Below are 16,830 nucleotides of genomic sequence, written 5' to 3'. Positions count from 1 at the left end.
AGGCTCTGCTCTCTGCCCTGAGCTCCTGAACTGCCCATGGCAGCTTCCTGCTTGCTTCAACACCTTTCCTCCGCCAGCCCATCCTGCAGCTTTCCCAGCTCCCAGTTTTGTCATGTCAGCACTATTGAAAGCATCATGTACTGATTTGTTTTAGCCAGAGGAGTTTTCAGTACAGAAATGAACCTCACAGGAAAGTTTTGATTGCTGGTGGAATCACTTCTCACATCACAACACTGCTCTTTCCTGCTTCTAGCCTCACACAGCTACTTCACAAAAATGAGCTGTTCAGTGCTTTTGTCATTCACATTTTTGTGGCATAGGAGCAGCAGCATTGCTGCTAAAATCTGCAACAAATGAAAACTGCACTTGGCATTTAAACACCTTCCTTGCCTTGCCAGAAACTGCCACCCCAAGGCAGAAATGACAGAGGGCACCTCTGGTTGCATCTCAGTCATTTCAGCTTCTGGTCTGAAATTTTAACAAATTCAGCCTTGCTGTCTCAGTTTAAGCCAAGATCTTGGGTCCTCCCGGGAAAAATCAGCATTTAACCATTTTCTGTCAACTCAGCCACAGAAGTAACAACCCTCAGCAGAGGACCTGCAGCAACTTACACCTGATCTGGTGATCAGGTCCTTCCCTGACACAGAGATGCTTTCTCAGCAAGGAGAGCAATTGCTCAAGTGAAGTTTTAAGATCCCAGAGCTCAGCTGCATCCCATGCTTCCAATCCCATAGCTAGCTGTGGGATCACAGAAGAACCAGGTGCTGTGGGACTGCAGCCAGACAGCAGAACCTGTTACTTCTGGACAATGATTACAGGGATAAGAAAAAACTTTCTGCTGCACAGAAGGTTACACAGTAAAGTGTTTTGTCTCACTCTGTTACATCTTGTCATCACTGTATGCCAGTAGTTTGAGATTATATATATATATGTATATAAAAATTTACTTGCTCTTTTATTTCAATTTCCTCTGGTGTATCTGGCTAGCATGCAGTGTCTTCATCCACCTGAAAGCTAGGAATAATGATGCTGGGATCCCACACACTTTCACTTTGCTGCAGCAGCACACTCAGCAAGCAGAGCTACACCTCTAATTATCCTTTTTTTCTGAATACAGCCCAAGTAGTATATTCTGTAATATTTCTGTAATCAGTGCAGTATTTCTGCAGTGAAAATTAATTCAGTGATGTATTAAAAAGAAAAATATTTAAATAGTAATATTTAATCAAAGTCACTATTGTGACACAACCCCCTTCTCCCCAAAATTTACTGGTTGGAATTCTCAAAACCCACAACTGTTACATCCAAGTATCTGCAAGAGAATAAGTTATGCTACTCACAGCACATAACAACAGAGTGCATTGGCACTGCTGGATCTGAGCTGGAAAAATGAGGACTAGCATCTCTGCAAACCAAAGTTAGCCCTTGGAGGGCTGGCAAGATTGCCTATTTAATTACAGTATGTTTTCAGCAAGAAACAGGCAGCTTTAAAGGAAGGAGAGAGAAGAGCCATAACCCTTGTCATGATAATTCTCTCTAGTGAAGAAGCTTAGGGGCGTAGAATTGTGGGCAACCTCTGTACAGGATTCCAGTGCAGCCTTAAATCCACAACTGCATTTCTGGTTTGCTTCCTAAACTTCAGCCTCTCTGAAATACAGACTTGCAGCTTGGCACTGTTGTATTTCAATCAATCGCTTGGTCGAGGATCAGAATGTCATAAATAAAAGGAGCTGAGACGATAAATTTCTGCAGCGATGTAAAATCAAAGAGAACAATCCAACACACTCCCAGGGGGTGGGAGGCTGACACATATTCCAGCTGTTTATATTTCTACTATGAGATGCTGGTTCATTTTAACTTCTTCACTTCTGCATAGCTTGTCAGAGCCACAATTCCAAACAACTGAAAATCTCAGTGTGGGTCTGGTATTTTGTTTTGTGCTCCACAATAAAAGGCTGCAGGAGACAAAAACCCCTGTGACTGATCAAACTTGCCCACAACCAAAATCCCAGTTGCACCAGCACAGCACCCCAATGCCTGGCAGGTGAGTTATTTGCAAAGACAGGGACAGAAAGGCAGCAAATCACCTATGGACAGCTTTATTTGTGAGTAGGATCTGTATCAAGCACTTGAAGCATCAGCACACACTCCTCATGAGAAGATGCAGCAAAGCAACACTACCCACCTTTATTGCAGAAGAATGGAGAAATTGAATTCACGTTTGTAGTGTGGTATTTTAGTTTCTGATGCAAAAGGAACTACAAAACATCCCCTTGCTAATAAGAAAAATTGGTTCTGAAAGCATGCTCCAAAAGCAAAGCACTTAAGTCTAATTTTGCAGATAACAAAGTGCCTTTTTTCCAACTTGCATAAAATAAGGTGGGTCACTCCACCTCTAGTCTCACAAGTAGGAGTGAAGTGTACACAAACTGCAAGGTTTTGAGAGCCATGCACAGTAAATAACTGCATCCTCCACTAACTCCACCTGCATGCTAGAGATTGTCCCTCATACAGCTGCCAAAAGGCAGCAGGGCAGAAGAATGCCTCTGTGTGTTAAGATCTAAACCTTCTCAGGACATAAAAACCCTCAAAAACTATTACATACCTCAACGTGGTTCACAAAAAAACAACTCAGCAGTTTGTCTAAAACCAAAGGACACTGTAGTTTTACCCACCCCAAAGCCAAAAGCCTGGGTGGGTAAATCAATTTTGGTTTTAATCTTAATTTCTAGTGCTTTGTTTTCTGTTAAAAGAATAATAATTTTAAAAATACAAGCTTGGTGGTCTGGCTTTGTTCTGTTTTGTTTTCAAAGGGGAAGAGCTTGATGAGAGTTTACAAACTGTTCTAGTGATATGCTTCTTCCAATGTGGTCACCTCTGAAATAAGTGTTTTCAAAAAAAAAAAAAAAAGGTAAAGCAAAAGTAGTAGCAGTCTTTGTTGTCCATATTTTGTTAGAAATTATTGTTATTGTTATTGCGATCAACAACAACTGGGGAAAAAAAGCAAACAAAAAGTCAGATATGAAATTCCCTAAGGATGAAGTGCCACAGCAGGATCCATACAAAGAAATGTGCAGAGCAAAGCCCCTGCAGCACAGTTCCACAGCTCCTCTTCCCAGTGTGCTGCATTAGCACAGGACAGCAAGCTTTAGGGAGCACAGCCATAATTTGATTAGTGCCCACTTTACACGATGCAATTAAATTGCTTTTATACCACAAAAGAAATAAAGTCGCTATTTTTCAAAGTTTTTGACCTCACAGCACAGCAAGCCATAAATTGAGATATTCCCCCAAACAAAGCAGGTATGTGAGCTCAGTGCTGCTGGTGACAGGCAGAGAGACCCAAACAGGTCTTTTCCCTTCCTGCTCTTCCCATCCCCCTTGTAATCCTGACCACACCACTCTGCTGCTCTTTCCCAACCACAAACGGTGGCTGCTGGGCCAGATTATCAGGGGAGACATCTGTTTGACTGATAGACAAAACAGGAAAACATGATGGGTGCACTCATTTTGTTTACAGACAACAGTTCTTCTAATGCATTTCTTAATTTCCAGAAGAAATTTCACTGGCTTGCAGAATTAACCAAGAAATTCACAGATTTCAACCTGAAACTGCATTTAGCAGCCACTAATCTAATTCTTAGAAGTTGACCAGACATAAAACCTGTAAGCTGCAAAAGATCAGAGCTTCTTGTTTCAGGTATCAACAGGGCAGACTTGAATAATGAATTCAAATTTTAGAAAAATTCAAGTTTTGATTTCTAATGGGTTTTTTTTAATGTCATCGGAAACAGAGTTTGTATTTGAGTCATGACAGAAATTTTTCAGTTCTCTTGGAGATCCTACACTACAGAGATCCTAAGTTGCCTTGGAGAGCTTACTTAAATACAAGAGGCTCATCAATTTAAATTAATTGTTAAAATAATTCAGTTGACACCTGGTGCAACCTGCCAAAACACAGAGACCTCAGCTCCTCTGCAAATCTGGGTATTGTTTTTCCTGCTTTTCACTGTTTTTCTGAACTGCAAATTCTGTTTCCCACATTTTCGTTTCAACTTGCTTATTGCATATAGATGTGACAGAGAAAGGTCATTTCACCGCAAGGCAGAAGGGATGGAGCCCAGCCCTGGGCACAAGGTACCTGGCTACCCATCTTATCAAATATTGCCCCCTGCAGTACTTCCTGCAAAAACACCCAATGGACAAATCCACTTGTTTTATTCCCAAAGGTTTTCCAGCTTACTAGACTGCTCCAAGCCTGCAACAATCATGCATTTGCTATTTTATTCACTCTGAAGTTTGTTTTCTGTTCCATGAGCCTTTTTGTTTCTCAAGGGTCCTCTCCTGGCATGATCTGGTGCTCCCACACCAACCCAGCAAAGGAGAGATTTTACTCCCATTCACTATTTGGGCCAGAGTACAGAGAATTAAATCCTTCTCTACTCAAGCAAGGCACAGAATAGTACTAAAAAAAGCACAGGCAACTTTTTCTTCTGTAAACATCAGAACTGGGACTTCACATCTTCAAGAGTCTAAAAAGATGTTTGGTGAATGCCTATTTGCTTTGAGGTGGAGCTCTCTTTCACTGAGAGAGAAGTATCTGCTCTTCAGATTCCTGATCTCCAACTTTCTTCATTACAGCAATCTTACTAACTGCATTACTGGTGAAGCGGAGTCAAACAAGTTAAAACGCCAACTTTTTAAACTCTGCTATATAAATAGAAAGTCTTTAAGTCCTCCAGTGAGTTTCAGCACTCAAAGCAAATAGGAAGAGGCATCTAAGTGTCTGGGAAAGGATGCCACTGAAGTTAGTAGTGACAAGCTGTTCAGATCGGGACTGGTAAATACACAATATATGAAATAGGAAAAGGAAATATTTAGAACCGAGCGATGCCAAAATTGCAATCAGCAAATGGAAGGCTAAATGTGCTGAGCAAATCTGGATGCTTTTTTTTATCATTTATTTTTATTGTTTGAGCTGTGCCATATAACCATCTCGTTACAAGGAAGGATCAATAACAGCTCCCGGCCACCCCGCTGCGGTGTCGTGTCACGCCTCCACCCACGGCCCTGCGACAGCATTTCGGTGGAAGGGACGTGCTCAGTGCTGCTAAGAAAAGAAGTGCTGGCCTGCTTCTGCTTCGTTTGGTTTCAAAAAACCTGGATGCTTGAAGCCAGTGGGGATTTGTGATATCCAATACACAGGAGAGATGAGAATTCTGGAATGTGAGGGGGACTGCAAACAGTGTCTACGACTCTCAAAAGCTGCAAGTGACACTGAAGTGTCCAATCATGCAGTGATGCACACAAGAACAAAGTGACTGCATGAAGATGTCTGACACTCATCTTCTGAAGGTGACATTCCCCAAACCCCCGAGCCCACTGCTGAGGCAGTGGGAATGCAGAGCCAGGGGGACACGCACGAGGTGGCCGGCAGGGAGGGCAGGTGAGTGTCACCACCACGCTCACACCAGCCAAAGCCACCAAAAGCCAAAGCCACCAAAAGCAAGTGTCATTTGGTGCCAGCAAAGCAGGAGGACAGGTGAACATAGGAGCAGAGAAGTAGCTGAGAGACATCTTCCTTTGTAAAGGACTCGAAGCAGTGGGAGGTGTTGACTGCATGAAATGTTTCTGTTTCAGGCTGGAGAATGCAAAAGAATGGCTTCATAAATTATTCTCTGTTCTGGAGGAAGAGTGAATAGACTTGAAGGACAGGTGATGTCTCTAAAATATGCAAATAGAGCTGAGCTGGTCCAAGCAATTACCTTTCCACTGCCTGGAACTTCAGACTGAAAGGAATGACTCACAAGAAACAAAAGATGTGCTACAAGGTAGAAGATGACGAAGGAAGACTGCATCAAGAAGAGAAGGGAGACAGCATGGAAAAGAATATTCCTGATCTCCTACTAACAGCTGTTCTTGGGAAAAGGAACAAAACAACCCACAGCACATAGTAAGACCATGCCAATACAGAAGGGCTGAATTGCAAAACATCCTGAAAGGCAATTGTGATTACTGGTTCTAGACAAACACAGCCATGAGATTCCTGTGGCTTCATGGATGTAAAGACAATGGATCTCACCTCAAATATCCTCGAGGTTACCTGCCAATTTTAAAGACTTTTCAGCAAATGAAATTGCTGAAAATAAATGCATTACAATCAATTCTTCCCAGATTTTAGACCAAGCTCTGAAAGAGAAGATTAGGCAGGACTATGAGATAATCTGCAGGGAGCAAGGGTGAAAAAGAAACTAAACCACATTGGAAATTGCCAAGCAGATACTGTGAAAAATGGCACACATACTTCAGAGAGCAGAGAACAGCTATGCTGCTGCCTCTCCACATTCAGCTGTCTCCTAATGAAGTGTGAGTACTCCAAAGTCAGTGCAGGAATAGGAAGCAGCAGGTGAGATTTGGGTTGCTGTTAGAGTTCTCACTGCTTCTGGACACAAATTCAAGGCAGTCCTCTGCATCAGAAACCTTTTACTTTTTTTTTTTTCCCATCCAAAACAAAGATACTAAATTAAAGCAGGTAAATCTGATGCTGGAAGTGTACTAATAAAGAAACTTCAATATGAAAGAATGAATCAATGGAGAAAGAAGAAAATGCAAAGAAGAAGTGGATCTATTTGAACTGCAAAAGAAATACTGCATTTAGTTCCATTCTGTTGATTAACAAAAACACTGACAGCCTGAAGGCTGCAGAACGGCAGCAAATATGCTGAGGAAAAAAATGAACCCATGAAAAAAATAAGCAGTTTTAAACTTAAAATTTTACTAAAGGATCAAGGTAACAAAGCCCTTTTGCAAATATATGAAACAGGAGACCGAGGAGGGTTTAAAATAACACAAAAGAACAATTTTAATAGATTGGATGAACGGTTGAAGAAAAAGTAAGTTGGGAACATTGAGAAAGCTTTAAAATAGCAAAATTCACAAGGATGCACAATAAGAAATTGAACACTTTTGTAATGTAATTACTATTTATGATTCACAATGATAAGAAAGCCAAACTTCAAATTTGTAATGTGCACTTCATACTGTTTTTAACCAAGCATTTGGAGTGGAGTATTTAATTCACAATCTATGGAATGTGAAAAAAAATCTGAAGGAACCCAGCAGATGAGCATGTGAGCATGTAAAGAAGACACAATGACAGTGATGAAGCACCTTGTAATGTACCCAGTGCTCTTTTCTATAAATCCAATTCGAAATTTGAGGACTAAAGTAGCTATTTTATCTCCATCGCCTGACACATGCATCTCCATCATTTAAAAGAACAGAGCTCCCTCTCGTGGCTCCTGAACTTGGATTTGGTGGGTAGAAGGAAAAACAGGAGAGCAGCATGAGATGCATCAGAGAGGACTCCTGAGAGAATTTTCATCCTATAAAAGTGGAATTAAAAGGATGATGTAATAATAAGGACAGGTCAATTCTTGTGAAGAAAGCAAAGCCACCTTTATTTGAATGCTGACTTTTAAATTACATTTTCTGCTAAGGTAGCTTCTTCAGCTTAGGTGAAGAGGGAAGGAACAGTGCTGCCAACATTTCTTTGTTTGCTGTATGAGTTCTTTAAAATATCTGTATTGCAAACACATATTACTCCTCTTTCCTGGCTGGCACTTTTCTAACCTGAAGCTCACAACTCTAACAGTATTTCTCTGAGGCAAGGAAGGGAATACCCAAAAAGCTAAGCTTGTCATCACGCTGAAAAATTAGTTCAAGAAAGCACTGAGTATTTTGTTTGAATTTTTTTCATTTTTAATTAATAATCAAGTTTCACTTGACACTTATTTCATTCAAGATTATAGAGAGATTTTTACAAATTACTTTATTTCTGTATGAGAATTTTAGCCTGGACAAGAATTTACCCAGCAAGCAGCCAACTTTGGCTAACTGCACAGCACACAAAACTATTTTCTCCAAGGGCATAAAAATAGATTTTTTCTAAATGACAACCTTTCTTTGCTGCAAAAACACTATGAATGGCATGAAACATGAACCAGTGAAGAAAAAAACCCAAAACCTTAAGTCTCAAGAACAGAATCAAAAGACAACTCAGAATCAAACTCTTGATTCACAGAATTGTGACTACACAAGATTTTGCTTCCAAAGCACAGGAGGACAGAACAAATTTCCTACCATGAGAAGAAATTACCATGCCTTACAATTAGTGAAATATCTCCACTGTATTTCCAAAGGTTATACTTTTTCTAAAGAGCAATCCTCTTTAAAAATTGTATAAAAGTCAGTCTATAAACAGGAGATATCCTTAAGGATTCAATCAAGTAATAAACCTGGTAGATGAAAGACCAATTAATTAAAATGACAGTACAGTCTCCCTATAACACACAGATACAGACTTGTTATGTTGGAGTACCTAATCATAATCAGATTTGGTAATTTGCTGCATGGAAACAAAAAGGAAACATTTTTAGAATTGATCATTCAGTTCATGTCACTTTCATGGAGATTGCTTTCTATTGATCAACATTTAAATACTAGTTGAAAAGAGAAGGATGAGAAAAGGATAAAAAGTATCTTTACATGCTAAATACAGCATGAACCAATAAGAGCAAAATAAATTAGATCAGTACAGCCAAAGCAACCCTGTGCATGCACTGGCTGTAATGAAGATCGTTATGAATGAAAGAGATGGTTCTTCATGCTTCAGCCATAACAAAAGGAGAGTTTTAAAAAGGAATTTAGACTTTAATCTGCTCAAAATGAAGTTTGCCATGCAGCAATTAAAGCCTGTGAGAAGTTGAACCATTGTCAGCTTCACAAAGACAAATTCTGGTTTCTTTTCTGGAGGATATTTCCACGTTTCCTACCTGTGGATTCCAGCTGGGGTCGAGTTTTTTCACTGCAGCGATGTACTCCTGCATTGCTTGGTGAGGGCTGGTATCTCCCAGGGCTTTCCAAGCCTCCCTAGGAGCAACAGCAAAACATCAGTGAGCCCCTAAGAGACAGCACAAGGTGTTTTTATAGTGGCATCACTGGAACACAGCAAACAGATTCAGCAAAATCCTTTCAAGGCGTGCAAAGCCATCTTTCATTCAGCTTGAAATGGTCAGCTTTTCTCTGAGGCCATGAATGGCCACTGTCAGTGCAGCTCGGCTGTGAAAGGATCTTTCAGGGGATCCTGATCCAGGCTGGAACACAGTTTGTGTTCACAGAGCTGCAGTTATTTCCACATTTTTACTGTATGCACGCCAGTTCTGGATGTAAATACAGAGTAAATACAGGAGTTTGGGATTTCACGTGTCTCAGGCATAGCAGCAAACATTTCCCTGTTACACAAAGGATTTTAAAGCCATTTCAGTGGCAACTCTCCGAGCTGACATCCTCTTGGTCCATAATTTGTCAACAGATGAGACAAGATGCAACAAAAAGTAGAGTCAGAATTGCTAAGAATGACAAGGATTTCCTCTTACCATTTCTGCTTTCCCTCAAAATCAAAGAAGCTTGGCTTGGGGGTGTTACAGGTTCCAAGTTTCACCTAAAGAAAAGAAATTTTCTTCTGTCAGAAGAAAACAAAGGGGACTTGTGCAAGGAAAATTGTGTGTTCTGTTGGTTTCAGGGCAACCATGTCATAAGGCCAGAAGAAAGGTTTTTTTTGGGAAACAACTTCATCAACCCCATCTTACCCCAGCTTTAGCCCCTCTGCATCTCTGGGTTTTCTTTGCATGATGCAGAGGAAGCAATTTTGTTGTGCAGCTCATTTCTTTTGCATGCATTACCCACGGGGATAACCAGTGAGTGATTTCTCACTAATGTTATGTTTATTACCCAGCCAAATGCCTCATCTTCCACCAGTATAAAGAAAAATTCTGTTGATTAGGGTTTCTACAGAGATGATTATTCATTATGGCTGAAATTCACCTGCTTCTGCACGGAACTCAAGTAAACAGACTTTGCTTAATTAAAATATATATAATAATAATTGCTTAACTAAGGTCCTTTGGAAGGCAAGGGGACAAACTTGGAGCAAAGGAATGCCAGGCAGCTCCTGAATTTGCTCTGAGGCACCTGGCTGCAGGAAGCACTGCATGAGAGACAAGTCAAGGTCTGAGTGCCAGAGATGAACCAATCTGTCAGAACCAAGGCAGAAATTAAACTGTATGTGTGGAGGGGTGAAATTAAAAAACACAAGAAAGGGAGCAAGAATCCAGGGAGAGATATATGGAAAAAAGTGTAACAGCCAGTGTAAAGCAGACTTGGTGCCAGTGGGATTCAGGCAGTTTTCCATGTGTAAAATTATTTTAACACAAAGATGATGGGTGAAAGGCTAGAAGTCAGAGCTGAACCAGAGCAGCAACTCCTGGGAAGCAGTTACCACAGCAAGTCCCCCTAAGACAGGACACAGCACAGATGGGAACCCCAGGGAGGGGACACAGGTACATCCTGTAAGTGGGCAAAGGCTTCTGGAGAAAGGTTTTGTTAGCCAAGCAAAACCAAACTGCATCCAGCAAATGTTTTATGAAATACGCGCAAGTGTTCAGGCAGGTGAAGTGCTTAAATCAACTAACAATTCTGCACCTTAACAGGGTGGGGATTTTATGCAGAGGATGGAAGCATTAATCAGGCTTTAAAGAGAGCATGCCCATGCTGAGAGATATTTATTAGTTACACTATGTTTTCATTTAAAGTGTTAGAGGATATGAGTGACTGTAACTGAAATTAATTTTCTGTACATCTGACTGTCTCCCAGTGAGCAATTAATCCAAATTAGAAGATCTTAGCTGGCCTTTAAAACAACATATTGCATTTCATGGAGAAATAGGAGAATAGACTAGCAACAGTTAAGTTCCATAAATCAGTCACAATTCATGTAGTCTAAATGGTTTTTTTCTATGCTCTGAGGTGGATTGGACCACTTGTTTTAAAAAGCAAAAACAAACTAGGGAATAAAATGCAAATTCATTATCTGTATGGAAAACGCCTGCTTGACAATTCTTTAGTTCAACAGCCAACCTGCAGAAATTGGCCAAGATAGATAAAAAAAATAAATCTATTTTAATATTAATTTTCCACTGCCATCATCAAAACACGACAGCAGTTTCCTCTCTGGAGATTTGGCACTCAAAGGCTGTTCTAGCATTGGGGAAGATTGTTAGCAACATTGATAGTAATACAAATCAAGGAACAGTAGTTAAATTTCATCCATCAAGAGAGGAAAAAAGTGCACTTGTGCCCTGCTTGCTATTTTAAGGTACATTTAAAAGGCTTGCAGTGGTTTTGTTGGAAAGAATAAAACACGAGATTTTGGCTCCTCTCTTTTTGCCGCAAGACTCACAATGCAGGAGAAGCTAAGGAGGAGTTTAATGTAAAAGGGGACCCGAGCCTGACAGCTGAGGAAGGGGAGTTAAACATGCCAATACAGACCAAAAAGGCAAAATTTTGTGCAGGACTCTGTCCTCCTGTTACTTCCCTAGAGGACCTCAAAAGCTGTTTTACTCCATAGCCAGCATGAAGCCAAGAGCCTTTATTAGTATTTTAAATTAAGACTTTCTCATTCTGTGTCCAGAAAATAATTATTGAAGGTCTCTAGGGTGCTGACTGGTCACTTGATGCTCAGCGCTCCTCATTTACAGTTCATCAGCTGCATTAAAAGAACATGACAGCCAGAATGCATTAAAAACTTCCTGGTATTGCTTCTGCATGCAGAGTTGCCTGCAGGCACTAATCTCCTGAGTGGCACAAACGTGACCCAGGTAGCCCCAAAGAGGCAGTGCCTGCAGTCACTGCATCTGTGACCAAAATAAATTTGGAAACCTTGGATGAGGCCTTCACCTGAGAGCTGAAGGTCAATGACATTGAGAAGAGGAAGAGATGCTCAGAGATGTGTTAATGCTGTTCACCATCCCCATACATCTTCAGCTGCTGCTCCACACTGAGAGAAACCTTGAGATTCTCCTCACACCTTACTCCACAACTGGCTCTCCCTGGTGGTGGTTAAATGGCTCTTTGCTAATTTTTCTGCCAACATATTTATACAGCAGGGTGCCCCAGCCAAACATTCCTACCTGATTGTAACTCTTGTAAGGTGAATTGTATTTGCAGCCTCCCTATGGAGCAATAACAGGAACAGAACCTCCACAGACAGCAGGACTGAGCTCTCACTGTACACAAGCCAAGTGAAATAAACTGCTTTTTCAAGATGGCAATTCCTACTGTTCCTGCCCACAGCTCTGCCCCAACCCACGGGAAAGCCTTGACTGAAAATGGGGCCTAAGGAAGGACAAGCAAACACCAACCACAGAATGGGGATCATGCTGACCAAGGGACTGCATATCCCAGAGAGACAGAGAGCTACATTGGTAACAACCAACTCAGTGCCATGGCATGCTTCCATGCAGCAGAAGCTGCAGGCAGAAATTCCTGTGTTCAGGGCAGGTTTGTGGCATCATGTTCCTCAATACTTGAAAGGCATCATGCAAAATTGGTATTGTATCCTTGAGCCCACACTTGGAGACATTTTCCCATCAGCACTGGACTCCCAGCTTGCCAGCACCTCTCAGCATTTACACAGATACATCCTCCTGCTGGTGGGGCAGTTTTCCCAGTCCAATAATTTCCAGCAAGTTCTGGATCCCCTCCCCTATCTGAATCACTAGTGCTACACTGATGTCCATTACTGCACCTTCTGAACCTCAGATTTTGACATTCTCCACATGAGGGGAAAGTGCTCCCTTCACTCCACCACTACAGACACAAGGCCCAGACTAGTGATTTGCCCAAAGCCACACAGAAAATAGTGGAAGGAAAGAAAAATCAGTCCCAGTCAGAGCCTTATGGACTGGTCTGTTCCTCCTGTTGTGGGGCAGAGTCATAAACTCAGCAACATTTTCTAAAAACCTCACTGGAGATGACAACTAAGCAATTCCCTTATTTTCAGGTCTCTGACACATAAACAAAATCAGAGAGAAAAGTAATAAAATCCTGAAATGGCCTCCAATAAAAGGTAATAAAATTCTTGGAAAATGCCTATATAATCCAAACAGTTGGAAATAAATAATATACAGTATTTTAACAGAGAGCTCAGCTGTTACTGTCACCTCTTTTATGACGGTGCTGTATCTTAAATCAAAGCCTTTAGTGACACAAAACACTAAACTGGGAAAAGACAAGGATGCCAAATCAAGGACAGTGGACAGATCTGAGTCAGCACCTTTTGTGTGCCTGCAATTCCGCCATCCAGCAGGGTAATATATTAGCAGCTCATTATGCATCCTGATATGGCTGCTCTAATTAAATACAGAAAACTTGCATTAAGCACCCTCATTTTGATTTAAAGCACAAAATGCTGCAAAACTTAAAGTTAGCAGGGGATAATCCTGCAATGGCTGTGCTAGCAAACCCCTCCTACTATCAGTGCCAGCACTACACTCCCAGGCACCCTGTAGGGAGTGCACTCTTCTGAACTGGGAAGGCACAGAAATCCAGGAGCCAAGCACAGCTTGAAACCAAGGAGCACAAAGGCATTTGCTGTCACATCCTGCTTGGTCAGGGACACAGGAAAAGGACACAGAAGTGCCCTGTTCTTCTCAGTGGAAGGCAACTGGAAATCTGTGCTAACAAAGTGTTAGTTGTCAGCTTTTCCTGACTTGTATCAAAACTCTTGTGAAACAGCTTCTGATTTTTGCAATTTTTAACACTAAACTCCTTATTGGTCTTACAGAGCTAACAGCTGTAGTCTGTGGACAATCACGAGCTGACAAGCAAGCAATCTCTTCTCATTTTCCACCAAGGAAACAGAGAAAAAAAAAAGACATTATTTGCAACAAGCATCCTGAGAATACAGACAAAAAACTATAGAAAAGACACCTTTTTTTGTCTCATCCTGGGCACTGTAAAATTTTCCTTGCATGTTTTCTCTCCTTTTTCTTACAAAGGAAAGAGAAACCTGTATTCCTGTTTAAGCACCAAGCACAATCTGAAAACAAAACCTCACGTGACCAGCCTGCTTTTCATGTAATTACCAGTCCACAAACCACAGTCTGGGAGCTGCCAGCTTAGAGGATAATTAAGTATTGCACTGCAAAACTGAGAGCACTTATACATGGCAGCAGTAGGACATAGGTAATCCATATGGGAGGAACATACAGGAAGATGTGCACACCAACTTTGTCAGCTCATCCAAATGAGTGGGATTCAGTTCTCAAGCTGAGGCAACACCTTTTGCCACACACTTGAGCCACAGAATATGGAATGGTTTGGGTTGAAAGATCACCTAGTTCCAACTCCCTGGCATGGGCAGGGAAACCTTCCACTACACCAGGTTGCTCAGATCTCCATCCAGCCTGTATTTGTAGCTTTACTCTTTCATCTTCCGGGTGTAACAACACTAACAGTTTTCTGTTTCTCCAGTTAAGCCATTGTTACAGTCCTTGGCAACCGGAGCTTTGTTCGGTTTATGTAACTTCTCCCACAGGAGCAGGAAGAAGTTACACTGTGCATTCTGACAGGATGCATCCCATAGCCTGCTCAGTTCACACTGACTGAAGGGGAAGTGGGGGTTTTGTTCAAGGTTACAACCAGAAGGACCCAGCTCAGTTATGGAGTTGGTCCTCCACACCAATTTCAACCACAGTGGACTCTGCTGAAGCCAAACCAACGTCATAGAATCATTAAGGTGGGAAAAGACCTCCACGATCATTCAGTCCAACCTTTGCCAAACACCACCATTCCCACTAAACCATATGGCAAAGTTTGCTTGGTTTTTGAACTCTTCCAGGGATGGTCATTGCACCACTTCCCTGGGCAGCCCACTCCAGTGTCTGCCCACTCTTTCAGGCAAGAAGTTTTTCCTAATATCCAACCTGGACCTCTGCTGGCAGAACTTGAGTCTGGGTCACGTTGTTCAAAGGATGCAGTGCCAGGGCCACCCGCACAGAGGTGAGGAACAACAACCAGGGTGATGGATTTACAGAATGATTTGTTTTGGAAAAGACCTGTGGGATCACTGCGTCCAACCTTAGAACGATCACCGCTTTGACAACCAGACCACAGTTGGCTAAGGGCCACATCCAGTCGTTTCTTAAACACCTCCAAGAACAGTGATTCCATCGCACCCCCTGGGCAGCCCCTTCCAGTGCCTGACCATCTTTTCAGTGAGGAATTCTTCCTGAAGCCCAACCTGAACTGCACCTGGTCCAGCTTAAGGCGATTTCCTTTTGTCCTGTCACACATAACTTGGGAGCAGAACCTGATCTCCACCCGGCCACAACCTCCTCTCAGCTGGTTGCAGAAAGCAACGAAGTTCCCCCAACTCTCCTTTTCTCCAGGCTGAGCCCCCCCAGCTGCCCTTCACCAGATTTGTGCTCCAGACACTTCCTCAGCTCTGTTCCTTTCTCTGAACTCGCTCCACCACCTCAGTGTCCTTCCTGAACGGACGAGCCCAAAGCTGAACCCAGAATTTGAGATGCGACCTCACCCACGCCCAGCGCAGGGGGTCGGTCACTGTCCTGGTCCGGCATGAACTGAAAATTCCTATTCTCTATGTTATGGCTGATGGTCACTATGGCTGATACAGCCTAGGATGCCTTGGCCTTCTCGGGCTCATGTTCAGCTGCTATGGGCCAGCATGGCTGGGTCCTTTCTCGTTGGGGCACTTCCCAACCACTCTTCCCCAAATTTCGCGGTGCTCTGTCTCACCGCACTCCGTCCGCCTCCCCCGCAGATGCAGCCGGCGCTGTCCCGGAGGGAAACACCCCCGGCTCCCGCCATCACCCCGGACGCAACTTTCCTCCTCGGCACTGCTGCCACATTTTGGGCCGCAGCCCCGCAGGCTGGGGAGAGCCCCAGGCCCGGCCCCTCGGGGCACCCCACCGGTCTCGCCCCCACACCGGCCCGGCCCGGCCCGCTCGCCCCGGGGCCGAGCTCAGCCCGTGGGCCAGTCCCGCCTCACCTGCTTGTAGCGGGCGTACAGGTAGAGCAGCTGCTCCTTGCTGGCGGTGGACAGCAGCGAGGGGAGCCGCTCGGCCGCCTGCTCGAAGAGCGCGGGCAGGTCCCGGTTCGGCGCCGCCGCGCCCGTGGCCGCCGCCTCGGAGCCCGAGCTGAGCTCGCCGCCGCTCCCGCCCGCCGCCGACAGCGGGGGCGACGCCATGGCGGCCCGCGCCCGCCCCGGTCCGCCCGACAACACGCTCCCCCGCCGCGCCTCGGTACGCGCGCCCGCACCGCCCGCGGGAAACGCGCGCCACGCACGAGGGTTCCGGGCGGCTGCGGATCCGCGTGTCGGCGAGCGGTGAGGTGATGAATGACGGAATCGTTTGGGTTGGGAAAGACCTCCCAGATCATCGAGTCCCAACGTTTCCCCAGCAGCACCAACACGTTCGCCACTAAACCATGTCCTCAGGTGCCACATCCACGCGTTTTTTGAGCGCTTACAGGGATGGTGCCTGCCCTGTGCAAAAGACTGACAGCACTCTCCACATAAAAACTTTCCTAATATAAACTCTAAACCTCCGCTGCGCAACTTGAGACAGTTTCCTCTAATTCTGTCGCTTGTTACCAGGGAGAAGGGGCTGACACTGAGCTCATTCCACCCTCCCGTCAGGGGTTTGTAGAGAGTGAGATCTCCACTGAGCCCCCTCAGCTCCTCACCAGAATTTTGCTCCAGACCCTTCCCCAGGTCCGTTGCCCTTCTCTGGACTTGCTCTGGCATCTCACTGTCCTTCCTGAATTGAGGGCCCAGAACTGGACACAGGATTCAAGGTATGACCTGCCCAGCACAGGGGGATAAGTTAAGGGGGTGGATCTTAAAGCTCATCCAGTCCTGCTCCCCATCATGGGCACCTCCTACTGCACCAGGGTGCTCCAAGCCCT

General features: G+C 43.8%; 1 protein-coding gene across 1 annotated transcript in view; it reads right to left on the bottom strand.

Annotated features, from left to right (window-relative positions):
- Positions 1-16,111, bottom strand: part of ACBD6 (acyl-CoA binding domain containing 6) — an 80,464-nt gene extending 64,353 nt beyond the window's left edge. Inside the window, exons 1-3 of the mRNA XM_033067712.2 lie at positions 15,914-16,111; positions 9,438-9,502; positions 8,835-8,931 (exon numbers count right to left, since the gene is read on the bottom strand). Of these exons, the coding sequence (XP_032923603.1) occupies positions 8,835-8,931; positions 9,438-9,502; positions 15,914-16,111 (360 nt within the window). The remainder of the gene's footprint in view (positions 1-8,834; positions 8,932-9,437; positions 9,503-15,913) is intronic.
- Between the last annotated feature and the right edge of the window lie 719 nt (positions 16,112-16,830).

Source organism: Catharus ustulatus, chromosome 9 (assembly GCF_009819885.2).
Source record: "Catharus ustulatus isolate bCatUst1 chromosome 9, bCatUst1.pri.v2, whole genome shotgun sequence".
NCBI classification, from domain to species: domain Eukaryota; kingdom Metazoa; phylum Chordata; class Aves; order Passeriformes; family Turdidae; genus Catharus; species Catharus ustulatus.
Note: the sequence above shows the minus strand (reverse complement) of the source record. Positions and strands in the feature narration are given on the sequence as shown.